Source organism: Nerophis lumbriciformis, linkage group LG06, assembly GCF_033978685.3.
Source record: "Nerophis lumbriciformis linkage group LG06, RoL_Nlum_v2.1, whole genome shotgun sequence".
Lineage (NCBI taxonomy): Eukaryota > Metazoa > Chordata > Actinopteri > Syngnathiformes > Syngnathidae > Nerophis > Nerophis lumbriciformis.
The window spans coordinates 17,395,951-17,409,706 of record NC_084553.2 but is presented as its reverse complement, the minus strand read 5'-3'; the positions used below and the strand labels follow the sequence as shown (position 1 = coordinate 17,409,706).

The 13,756-nt window shown below is 39.1% G+C and overlaps 1 protein-coding gene across 2 annotated transcripts in view; it reads right to left on the bottom strand.

Annotated features, from left to right (window-relative positions):
• ano1a (anoctamin 1, calcium activated chloride channel a) overlaps positions 1–12,914 on the bottom strand; it is a 185,359-nt gene extending 172,445 nt beyond the window's left edge. The window contains exon 1 of one of the 2 annotated variants that reach the window (XM_061963822.2): positions 12,809–12,914. Coding sequence is in view for 1 of the 2 variants with exons in the window: in XM_061963821.2 (XP_061819805.1) it covers positions 4,641–4,716 (76 nt within the window). In the remaining variant the exon portion in view is untranslated. Of the gene's footprint in view, positions 1–4,640; positions 4,952–12,808 lie in introns of those variants that run through there. The other variant, XM_061963821.2, reaches the window with a different exon arrangement.
• Positions 12,915–13,756: the final 842 nt, after the last annotated feature.

Sequence of the window (13,756 nt, the reverse complement as noted above, 5' to 3'; positions counted from 1 at the left end):
AGGACGGAGCTAGACCGTGTAGTATTTTATACGTATGTAGTAAAACCTTAAAGTCACTTCTTAAGTGCACAGGAAGCCAGTGCAGGTGAGCCAGTATAGGCGTAATATGATCAAACTTTCTTGTTCTTGTCAAAAGTCTAGCAGCCGCATTTTGTACCAACTGTAATTTTTTAATGCTAGACATAGGGAGACCCGAAAATAATACGTTACAGTAGTCGAGACGAGACGTAACGAACGCATGAATAATGATCTCAGCGTCGCTAGTGGATAAAATAGAACGAATTTTAGCGATATTACGGAGATGAAAGAAGGCCGTTTTAGTAACACTCTTAATGTGTGATTCAAACGAGAGAGTTGGGTCGAAGATAATACCCAGATTCTTTACTGATTCGCCTTGTGTAATTGTTTGGTTGTCAAATGTTAAGGTGGTATTATTAAATAAATGTCGGTGTTTAGCAGGACCGATAATCAGCATTTCCGTTTTCTTGGCGTTGAGTTGCAAGAAGTTAGCGGACATCCATTGTTTAATTTCATTAAGACACGCCTCCAGCTGACTACAATCCGGCGTGTTGGTCAGCTTTAGGGGCATGTAGAGTTGGGTGTCATCAGCATAGCAATGAAAGCTAACACCGTATTTGCGTATGATGTCGCCTAGCGGCAGCATGTAAATACTAAAGAGTGCAGGGCCAAGAACCGAACCCTGAGGAACTCCGCACGTTACCTTAACATAGTCCGAGGTCACATTATTATGGGAGACGCATTGCATCCTGTCAGTAAGATAAGAGTTAAACCACGACAAAGCTAAGTCTGACATACCAATACGTGTTTTGATACGCTCTAATAAAATATTATGATCGACGGTATCGAAAGCAGCGCTAAGATCAAGAAGCAGCAACATAGATGACGCATCAGAATCCATCGTTAGCAGTAGATCATTAGTCATTTTTGCGAGGGCTGTCTCCGTAGAGTGATTTGCCCTGAAACCGGATTGAAAAGGTTCACAGAGATTGTCAGACACTAAGTGTTCATTTAGCTGCTGTGCGACAATTTTTTCGAGGATTTTCGAAATAAAGGGAAGGTGGGACACCGGTCGGTAGTTTACCATGAGGTCAGGATCAAGGTTAGGTCTTTTGAGCAGAGGATGAATAACCGCTTTCTTGAATGCTAGGGGAACAGTGCCAGAGGAAAGTGATAAGTTTATAATATTTAGCACTGATGGACCTAATAATACAAAAAGCTCCTTGATAAGTTTCCCAGGAAGTGGGTCAAGTAAACATGTTGTTTGTTTTATCCCACTTACACGCTGTAATAGTTCCTCTAATGTTATTTCATCAAAAAGAGAGAGACTATTTTGTATTGCAGTATCCGTCGTAGATACAGTTGTATCTGTGTTCATAGAACCCAGTTGTAGCTGGGATGCGTTGTCTTTAATCTCCTTTCTAATGAGTTCAATTTTCTTATTAAAGAAATTCATAAAGTCATCTGCCGAGTGGGTGGAGCTATTGGGAGGAGTCCCTTGTTGGGTTAGCGATGCTACTGTACTAAACAAAAATTTAGGGTCGTTTTTGTTGATGGAAAACCTCAAGCTTGGTCGCGCGCCATTTGCGTTCCAACTTTCTACATGATAATTTATGAGCTCTGGTTTCCTCTGTAAACCATGGGGTGCGCCTTTTAGGGGCCCTTTTTTGTTTTAGCGGTGCTATACTATCAATGGTTTTGCGCAGGGCATTGTCAAAGTTGTTAGTGAGGTTATCAATAGAGCCGACATAATTTGGGAATGGTGCCATTACCGAAGGCAGTAGGTCAGCAAGAGTCATCGTTGTGGCGGCATTAATGTTGCGGCTGCTATAGCAGTTATTATTATTATTAGTTTGTTGACAATGAGTCAGAACTTCGAATTTTATAAGGTAATGATCGGACATTACTTTAGTATACGGGAGTACCATAACTTTGGAGGTGGTGACACCCCTGACCAGCACTAGATCTATCGTATTGCCGTTGCGATGCGTAGGTTCATTTATTATTTGTGTAAGACCACAGCTATCAATTATAGTCTGGAGCGCCACGCACTGAGGGTCCGATGGGGTATTCATATGGATATTAAAGTCCCCCATTATGATTATATTGTCTGCGTGCGTCACTAGATCAGCAACGAACTCTGAGAATTCATTAATAAAGTCCGAGTAGGGCCCTGGGGGGCGGTAGATAACAGCCATATCGAGAGGCAGCGGTGCGACAGACCTCATAGTAAGCACCTCAAACGATTTGTATTTATTATTTAGGTTAGGGGTAAGGTTAAAGTTTTCATTGTATATTAGTGCGACCCCCCCCCCACCCCTTTTAAGGGGACGGGCAATATGCGCATTCGTATAGTTAGGAGGAGATGCCTCATTTAGCGCAAAAAATTTGTCTGGTTTGAGCCAGGTTTCGCTAAGACCAATGACGTTAAGATTGTTGTCTCTAATGACCTCATTAACTAATAACGTTTTAGGAGACAATGATCTTATGTTTAAAAAGCCCATATTATAAGTATTGGGCTGTTTTGACGAGTTTTTGTTTAAATTATCCGTAGTAGAAATATTAATAATGTTGCGTTTATTATACGTAGTGCACTTTAAATAGTTTCGACCATATCTAGGAATTGATACGACGCGAATTTTCAGATTGTTTGCTTGATGCTGCGATCGACTGAACGCATCATGATTTGCCACCTCAGTAGAATGCATATCTACCCCGGACACATTCACAACAGAAAACACATTATGTGAGTTGTGTGTTATTCTAAGAAAATTGCTATGCGTACAGGAATTATCCAGCCTGGTGCTGGCTAGTTCTAGCTTAACTGACTCCTCACCCGGACTAGCAGGCTCTGTAATTGCCTGTGACCGGGCTTGCTCTAGTGTAGTTAGTCAAATGTGACTTAAACAGTAGTCTATATTCTTAGACAGGATGATGGCGCCTTCCTGGTTAGGGTGAAGGCCGTCCCTCATCAGCAAGCCTGGTTTGCCCCATTGTTAGTGTGATACCTTGTTCCAATATTATGATATTTTGTCTTTTGATTGTATGCATCATATTGTACTGTATTTATTTTATGAATAGAAAATTGTCTAAGGGCCAACAAATATGGTACGATAGTCCACATGTACAAACACTCAGCAACGTCCAAACTAACCCTGTTAACTCTTTTTTTCCCGGTACACACACTTCTGCTTATATGAGTGTTATGCAGTTGTTTTACTATTTTGTGTTTTACTTATTTGAATGGATATACAGTATACTGTGTTTAACTTGCATGTCAGCACAGCAGCTCTTGAAAAAAACATCAGTGTAAGGTTGATTTTTAAAAAGACATATTTTAGGCCATATCTGCTTGTGTAACCTGTTTTGAAAATGTTTTAGTATAACTTGCATACCAAACAAAAACTTGCAAGAATCCGTTTCAATTGAGTATTGTGTTGAATCGAGAATCAATTCTGAATCAAATCGTCACCCCAACAATCAAAATGGAATTGAATCGTGAGTCATTGTAAGATTCACATCCTTAGTAACACATCTTGTAATCTGTGAAGTCAGCCCTTCAAAGTAAAAATAAAAAACGTCATTAAAATAACAAGTTTGCACCAATAGTAGCCAGTTAGGTATTTAAACCCCACCCCCTATGCAGGATCAAAAACAAAAGCAAACCCCAAAATTAAAATTATGACCAAAAAAAAAACACAAACCCCCCAAAACACATGCATGAGAGAAATTTTGCAAGTTCACAGAACACAACAGAAGTCACCCAGGTTAGCAGGGACACCAGAAGTGGGGGATTGTAGTCTTTAAAGCCTTAAGACAAAATCCATCCATCAATCCATTTCTACCGCTTCTCCCTTTTGGGGTCGCGGGGGGTGCTGGAGCCTATCTCAGCTGCATTCCGGCGGTAGGCGGGGTACACCCTGGACAAGTCGACACAGATAGATAACATTCACACTCACATTCACATACTAGGGCCAATTTAGTGTTGCCAATCAACCTATCCCCAGGTGCATGTGTTTGGAGTTGGGAGGAAGCCGGAGAACCTGGAGGGAACCCACACAGTCAAATTCCACACAGAAAGACCCCGGGCTTAGTGATCGAATCCAGTACCTTTTTATTGTGTGGCACTCGCACTAACCCCGTTTTCACTGTGCTGCCATTACCAAAATCATGAATTAACATAATTTATTACATTCTACCAACTTTACATTGTGTTCGGTGAACTTGCAGAATTTCTTGCATGTGTTTTTTGGCATTGCAGCAGTTTCCCTTTGCATTTGTTTTGGATCCTGCAGCGTTTATAGGATGACATAATACTCCAGTTGCGTGTATTTTATAGTGTTGGTTTGCATTTGGTTTTGATTGACAATTCTGTGTTCGGAGCGTTTGGACGTTAAGAATTGCTGCATGTTTGCTCCGGTCGACCGCGGTCATTTGGAGCTGCATGGGGGTTATGTATATATATATATATATATATATATATATATATTTGAAAATGTCCCTTCGAGCGAGTCATTCGCACACGACTGAAGCCAAGTGTAAATATGCACATTCACAGTCAAAATTCACCAACCTATCTGCTAACATACAGTGAATAAAATGCAACAGAAAAGCGTTCTTACCAGAGTCATCGATTGTGTTTCGGTGTTTGTATGTGTCCACGGCTTCGTCTTGACACTGCATCGCGAAACTAAACATCTCCGTGTAAAAAAACACATGTATTTCTCTGCGGCGCTGTTGCGTGGATACGCACGACTACATGCTGATTATTTTTTGTCATGAATTCCTTTGCAAGGCAAAAGACAACATTTCGATCTAAAGTTCAGAAAACATACCTTAAAGAGGGTTTTTTATCTCCGAATATACAACATAAAACACATTCTGTGTTAAAATGACCGACTATAGGAGCAATATGGCGAGCATCTACAAATGAATATCCAAAATTCTGCATCAATAAACTCACATAATTAAACGACATAGTACGAATGAAAGTTGTCAAATCATCCTTCCATCATCAGGCGGAGTGAATATGTTTTTTAATGTGTTTGCTTTGAAATAACAGACGCGCCTGTGGCGGTATTTTGACATAATTTTTAAACGACTCACTCAAATATAGCGAGCAAAAGCTGCCAACAGTCTCCCAATGTTGTCAATAAAAATATGAGTTATATGTACACTATAAATATAATGCTATTATTATCTGCGCGGACATGCAGACCGTGTTCTTTGCCGCCCACGTGCAGGAGGAAGCAAACTGTAAGGGCAACTCAAATGATCAATTTCATCGATACCAATTCTAATATCCGTATTGAATCAATAATGTCTTTTTTTGTTTGTTTTCTCAGTTTATTTTCATAGATATGTGTTTTTTCTCTATTGTTACATCATTTATATAATTTATTATATATTGTTATATTTGCATACCGTCAGATTTAGAGTATTGTTATAGTTGTACATTGTTTATTAGGGTCATGCCACCTAATTGCTGCCATTTGCGTCCCCTGGAAATAGAATGTCAAGTGTTGTATAAAATTAATTGTAAAATACTGTATTGTGGTCCTCAAGTACAAATCTTGAAGGTCCACAAATGTTTTTTTTTAAACAGGCTGGGTCCGTTTATTATCGGTCAAGCTTATATAGTAGCAGGAGGTAAACATTTTCTTAAAATTAACAAAAATAAAATAAATATCCAATAAAATACATGAAATATTTTCTTTGAAACAAAAATAAATAAGAACTTTGAAAAAATGTGTCCTCTGCATTTGACCCATCCCTTGATAACCCCCTGGGAGGTGAGGGGAGCAGTGGGCAGCAGCGGCGCTGTGCCCGGGAATAATTTTTGGTGATTTAACCCCCAATTCCAAGCCTTGATGCTGAGTGCCAAGCAGGGAAGAATGCTGGTATGAGCTTTTAAACATAACCCGTTAACTGCTGCCAATCAAATGGTGAATAAGATACTCTTTAGGGTTCATATGTTTGTAAATCTGACTGTGATGAAGTCAGTGCCTCACCAGCCATCAACCTCACTGCACGTTACTGCTCTGTTGCTATTTGTTGTTGTGTCATAGATTTAACAAAAATCTTGCTTGATGTTTCATATGACTTTTTCAGCCTCGTGATTTCTTTTTTTCTTAGCTCTGAATCATGAGGAAATGTCTCTTCAAATTCGCGGTGCTCTTTCAGATAGTGACGTTTCAGATGTTCACTTTTCACCAGAGCAACAGTACTGTTGCATATTAGACACATTGGTCTGGTACTTGCAATAGGTAGGATGAAAACATATTGCTCTGTCCATTCTTCCTTGAAACGTCGGTTTTCCCTGTCCACCTTTCTTTTACCAGCCTGAGCCAACTTGGAGCATGCCATTGTGATTTGATTCACATTCAGTGACTGACGAGTGAACAGTTAGCGAAGTAGCGATACGAGACAACTGTGTGCCTGCAGCGAAAGGTTCCATGCACTGTGCACTGCACATGTGTATGACCCAGGTGGTAACAGCCTATCAGCGCGTCGTTGTGATCGAGATGACAACCCATAACCCGGAATTAGCCAATCAGAGTGGCGTTCTCTCGCTCTCTCTCTCTCTCAGAGAGAGAGAGAGAGAGGGACGGAGTGAGTGAGACACGAGAAGTGTAAACGAAACGTGGAGATATTTGACTAAAAACAACGAAGAACGTTGACTTGCGCTAGCGATAACTCACAGATGAATACAATTATTATATTTTTTATAATAATTATAATTATAATAATAAAAATAAAAATAAATAAAAACTTTTTATTTTTATTTTTTATTTTTTTACTATAATTCGTGCTGGGTCCGGACGGACACGTCGCTGGGTCCGGACATGGACCGCGGTCCGCCTGTTGAGGATCACTGCTGTATATGCTATACTAAGAGTGTACTGCACATTGATCTGATTGCATATTTACATACTTGCCAACCTTGAGACCTCCGATTTCGGGAGGTGGGGGGTGGGGGGCGTGGTCGGGGGTGGGGCGTGGTTGGGGGCGTGGTTAAGATATGTATATATATATTTAGAAATACTTGACTTTCAGCGAATTCTAGCTATATATATATCTATATATATATACATATATAAATAAAATAAATATTTGAATTTCAGTGTTCATTTATTTACACATATACACACACATAACACTCATCTACTCATTGTTGAGTTAAGGGTTGAATTGTCCATCCTTGTTCTATTCTGTGTCACTATTTCAGAACACACACATTATACAAATATACATTATAAAATCAATAAGAAATTTGGGAGTCTGAATTAGGATCAGAAGTTCCTATATAAACATTGCATACTCACGTCGCCATTTTGTATTGATTACTGCAGCTGTGCACTGGATTCATTCACAAATACAAACTATAACTCACAAACACTTTAGAGTTAGGCTCCACCATCAGAATGTGTACTTAAACTTATAAAGATCACATGGATATTATTCAATGAGTTGATTCACCAAAACTAACCTGTTATACAGGAGGAAAAAGCACACAGGACGTTTCAATTGTTCACAGACTGGTCGCTCTCATCAGAATGACAAGACACTTCCGGTCTGCAGGTGATAGCATTCAATTGGGAAGAAACGCCCTACTGCCCCCTACTGACCAATGTGAATACTGATAAATGTGTAATGACAGCTCCAAAAACGAATTCAAACCACAAAATAAAATAAATAAATCAACACAAAAATGTGACACATTATGGGTGGGTCACATATGCATGTACAGTAGATGGCAGTATTGTCCTGTTTAAAAGTGTCACAACATTGCTGTTTACGGCAGACGAACTGTTTTACTGTAAACGAAAACTTGACTGCTGTTGTTGTGTGTTGTTACCGCGCTGGGAGGACGTTAATAAAACTGCCTAACAATAAACCCACATAAGAAACCAAGAACTCGCCCTCCATCATTCTACAGTTATAACGTGATTGGGCAGGCATGCTTTATATTGTGGGAAAGCAGACGTGAAAACAGGCTGTCAACACGTCACTCAGGTCCGCTCTCCAGATTTTCGGGAGAAAATTTGTCCCGGGAGGTTTTCGGGAGAGACGCTGAATTTCGGGAGTCTCCCGGAAAATCCGGGAGGGTTGGCAAGTATGTATTTAACAAATACAATTTAAAAGATTAATTCAAACTACCTTTACCTTGAACACTGGAAAAGTAGTACATGTTGAGATTGGGTTCACATATGGTCGCATGCACGGAAACATGCAAGATCTAAACATCAGTGTCCTGACTGTGAGGATAACATGCTAACCCCTGGATCCATTAGGGCCTTTTATGTAATACAAAATAAGTCTGTTTATTATGTTGTTACATAGTTACACTGTAAAAAAAAAAATCCTATTTTTATGGTTAATTTACTCTAAATTTCTACTGTAAATTTTCTAATATTTTTTAAATAGTTTATAGAATTGAAGACATTATCTGTAAATAAACAATCCGCCTGAAATTTTAAGTAATATGCCAGTAATGACAAACTATGTATATTTCAATTTTTTTACAGAAAAATACCAAACATATATATAGCATTTTCTGTTTTCTCAAATTACTTTCAAATTCATGTAAAATTACAATAATTATCTTTCATTAAATATGTAGCTTGTTGTATGAAAGTCTATGTCCATACTAACAATCTAACACAGGGGTGTCAAACTCAAATACAGAGTGGGCCAAAATTTAAAACTGAACAAAGCCGCGGGCCAAGGTTGAACAAATTTACCTTTTAATAGGGACCCAAACAAGTTTTGCATTGAATATTGAACAAGCAAGGCTCATATAACTTTATAGTGACATGCAAAATCGAGTTTCAAATAATAATGATAATAATTAAAAAACATCAATGGCATATCAAATACAATTTAAATAAAAATGGAATGCCTCTTTTTATTTGCAGCCTTCTGAGGTAAATATCAACATTAACTTTTTCCACAGGCTAATAAATTTGAAAATAAAATAACAATGAATAAAACAACCATTCAGGACTTTAAACTGCTCAGTATGCAACACACTGATCTAATCTGATGTGCCCAAGCCAGATACCTGGCATCTTTTCTTGGATGCTAGTTCATTAATGTCGGGGCTCAGGCTTTGAGCTGAGTCAACCTTCATTATCGAAAGAAGCTGTTCATCAGTCATTATATCCCATCCACCCGGACCACAGTCTTGGGGGCGTGCCTTAAATGCACTGCCTTTAGCGTACTCTACGAGCTATCGTCACGTCCGCTTTTCATCCATTCTAACATCCTTCAGACCCAGTCACAAGATATGTGCGGCTTTTGTACGCACACACGAGTGAATGCAACGCATACTTCATCAACAGCGATACAGGTTACACTGAGGATGCCAGTATAAAAAACTTTAACACTGTTAGAAATATACGCCACGTGTTTATGTTGTGTTACGATGCGGATGTTCTCCCGAAATGTGTTTGTCATTCTTGTTTGGTGTGGATTCACAGTGTGGCGTATATTTCTAACAGTGTTAACTTTTTTATTCGGCTACCCTCAGTGTAACCTGTATCGCTGTTGATGAAGTATGCGTTGCATTTAATTGTGTGTGCGTGCAGAAGCCGCACATGTTATGTGACTGGGCCAGCACTCGTTGGTCTGGCTGAAAAGCAGACGTGACGATTTTCGGGAAGGGCGCTGATGTTTGGAAGACTCCCGGGAGGGTTGGCAAGTATTAGAATTAGCGGTGAATGCGGTGTTACCGCGGCACCGTCGCAATATATAATTGGCGGGCCAGCTTTAGTGTTAATTTGATATCGCCTCAAGGGCCAAGTGAAATTACACGGCGGGCCAAATTTAGCCCACGGGCCAGAGTTCGACACCCATGCTGTAGAATAAAGGTATTTTTCTGCAGAACTGTTTGCATCGTCACTTTATTAAGGGTGTTTGATCTTAACAATTCAGAAAAAATGTGTAAAATAATTGTATTTTTCTGTGAAACTGCCAGCATTGTCACTTCATTAAAGGTGTTTGATCGTAATAATTTGGAAAAACTCTGTAGAATAAAGGTATTTTTCTGCAGAACTGTTTGCATCGTCACTTTATTAAAGGTGGTTGATCTTAATAATTTAGTAAAAATCTGTAAAATTACGATATTTTTCCGCAAAACGTTTCATGAAATTTTCTGTAAATATAATGTTTTTGATCATTATTTGGTTTACAATGTTTTACTTTAATTTTATGGTTTTCGTTTGGCAGCCATGGCTGCAAGTTGATGACCGTTTTATTACAGATTTTTTTTTTACAGTGTACATTATCTTAAAATATACTGTATTTTTATTACGGTAATTGGCTGGTGAAAATGCTAAGCGAAGTTTAAAGCTTCGAAACAGAAATAATCCAAAACCAACAGGAAAACCTAGTGGTTAGAGTGTCCGCCTTGAGATCGGTAGGTTGTGAGTTCAAACCCCGGCCGAGTCATACCAAAGACTATAACACAATTACCCATTACCTCCCTGCTTGGGGTTGGAATTGGAGGTTAAATCACCAAAAATGATTCCTGGGCGCGGCCACCGCTGCTGCTCACTGCTCCCCTCACCTCCCGGGGGGTGGTCAAGGGTGATGTGTCAAATGCAGAGAATAATTTCGCCACACCTAGTGTGTGTGTGACAATCATGGGTACTTTAACTTTACCTTTAACTTTACAAAAGCCACAAAACACACCCAAAACCCCAAAACACATGCGTGATGCAAATGCTGCAAGTTCAGTACAGAAATAGAAGTTGGCCAGGCATCAGACCTGAGAGATATCCTGCTTGCCAGGCTAACCTCCAACTTGCTTTGCAAACTTCCATTATGTGCCGAGATGTAGCATTTTTTTTCTTCTGTCATACATGTGTTTCACTTCAGTTCAGTTTTTTGTTCTAGGGTTTGCGAGTGTTTTTGACATTTGCCGCATTTTCCTGATGCATGTTATAATGTTTGTGTTTTTTCAGTTTAGAATAATGTCCTTGTTTATCCTGTCGGCCAACTTAATAAATACAATTATTTTACACAAACTTACAATATCAATAGAATATTCCGATTACTTAATTTGATTATACAATAACTCAGGTTGGTCTGTCAGGAGATCAACGGTTCAAATCTTTGTTGGAACATCTTTGTGTCGTGTTTGCATGTTCTTGTGTGTGTGACCAATCCAGGGTGTACCTTGCCTCTCGTTCAAAGTCAGCTGGGATAGGCTCGAGCTTACCTGCAACCATAATGGAGACAGGCACTATAGAAAATAAATGGATATTATACCAAATTCAGCAAAAATAGAGTGAACTTGTACAAAAATATGTTTTTTTAGATACAACCGTGTGTGCTTACGGACTGTATCCCTGCAGACTGTATTGATCTATATTGATATATAATGTAGGAACCAGAAATATTAATAACAGAAAGAAACAACCCTTTTGTGCGAATGAGTGTGAATGAGTGTAAATGGGGGAGGGAGTTTTTTTTTGGGTTGGTGCACTAATTGTAGTGAAGTGAAGTGAAGTGAATTACATTTATATAGCGCTTTTTCTCAAGTGACTCAAAGCGCTTTACATTGTGAAACCCAATATCTAAGTTACATTTTTAAACCAGTGTGGGTGGCACTGGGAGCAGGTGGGTAAAGTGTCTTGCCCAAGGACACAACGGCAGTGACTAGGATGGCGGAAGCGGGGATCGAACCTGCAACCCTCAAGCCGCTCTACCAACCGAGCTATACCGCCCCAATTGTAAGTGTATCTTGTGTTTTTTATGTTGATTCAATAAAAAAAAAAAAAAAAAAAAAAAAAAAAATATATATATATATATATATATATATTTTTTTTTTTTTTAATTTCTTGTGTGGCCCGCTACCAATCGATCCACGGACCGGTACCGGGCTGCGGCCAGGTGGTTGGGGACCACTGGTCTTAACAGTCCAAAAGCCCAAGTCACTGGATGACAGTGAGTGTCTCTCTGCGCTCAGGTCATTTGCCCACACTGGCATTTGCACCAAGGCAATTTTTTTTTTTACAATTTGTAGCAAAAGGGATATTGAAAGCCTATCACAGGGTTTTCATCCCTTTTCACTAAAAATCATTATATCAGCAATACGCTACTCTGTTTCACATACAAATGTAATAAGTGTTTGTGTTAATTTATCAGTGTAGTCAAATGATTATTATCTGCTTTAAGTTGGACAGAATTTGAAAGTTGAGATGCAATATCAATAATAAAAAAAAGCAAATGCTAAGAAACCTACAAACATTTGGATAACCCCCTGGTTCAATCTTAAATCCACTCCTAGATCATGGCATCTAGTCGATACCAAAATGTGCCATATTGCAATGTCACGACCACCAGACACACAGCAGCAGTGTGGGGGTGTTTCAAACATCACCATGCAAAAAATCTCACATCCTGAAATTACATTGGAACGATGTGTGAGAATGGCCACTGTAAAGGAAACCCTGCCTTTCTAAAAGATACATTATTTTACACAATAAATACTTATACCAGGATCAGCAACTACAGCATACAATGACGACAAAAAGCTTCTCTTAAGTTTTCATTTTGTTTTAATAGGATTGAGCTGACATCCATCCATCTATCCATTATCTACCGTGTGTCCCTCTCTGACATACAGGCATTAATTCCAGGAAAACCTGTGATAAATTTCTAGTATAAGTCACATTTCCACCGAAAGCACATTTGAACCTAACAGTATTGAGTATGTGGTATTTTATATTCGACAACATACATTTTGGTTTCAGTAGGTAAAAATGATGATGAAATACTGTACCTTGTATCCGCTGCCAGAGACAGTCAATTTATGTTGACGAGTTCAGGAAATAGTACTGCTACTGGTACAGGTATTGCATGAAACATTCTCTCTCACTTGAGAACACAGAGGGTGTAGCAGGAAGTATTTCTGCTGTCTGCAGGTAAGTCTTTAGCTCCGCCTACACACCTACAAGCACATGGCGGGGCAGGAGGGGGGGGAGCAACAAAGCAGAGAGAATTTGTTAAAGAATAAAAGTACAATCAAGGTACAACTGCAGATGAAATAAATCAATACGATTGGTAGGCCATAAAAATGTGTTCCTGTGTACAACAACGTGATATACACATTCAGGAAAGTCTGTCCTCAGGTGGGATTAACATTCCTGAAAAGTCATGTTTGAACTTGTTTGCTTCTTACAGATTTTCCCCATGTAAAACGAGCTTTAAATTTGTTTCTTTTTTACTATATACACGGATAAATATGTGCAGTTTAATGTAACATTTACTTGACCAATTACTTCTTTATACACGCTAAGTGCATATCTACTACTAGTAGTAGTACTTCAAGAGGTGTAGTGGTCAGTTTACTAAACATTGACAATAACCTGTTTGGTGAATCCCGAGAAAGTAAACCAACCTGATTCACACATCACAGCGACCTTCATGAATCACAGGGCCATGTTTGCTCTTGAGCAAGCATACTTTACTACTTTTAGGTTTTTGCACTGCGGATGTCACTGAAATCACATGCTTTACACTGTAAGTGAGGTCAAGTTAAGTTAGGTAAGGTAAGAGACGGTAAAAAAACCCACAAGGTAAAGTAGGTAGGGTAGGAAGGAATTGAGACGTGCATTTGCCTGAGCTGGGTGTTGCATTACAAAAGACAAACCCTTCATGCAATTTTACTCACCACACCCAAAGTCCATCCAAGTGAAAGGTTGACGAGAAAGAAAGAAGATACGTGGAA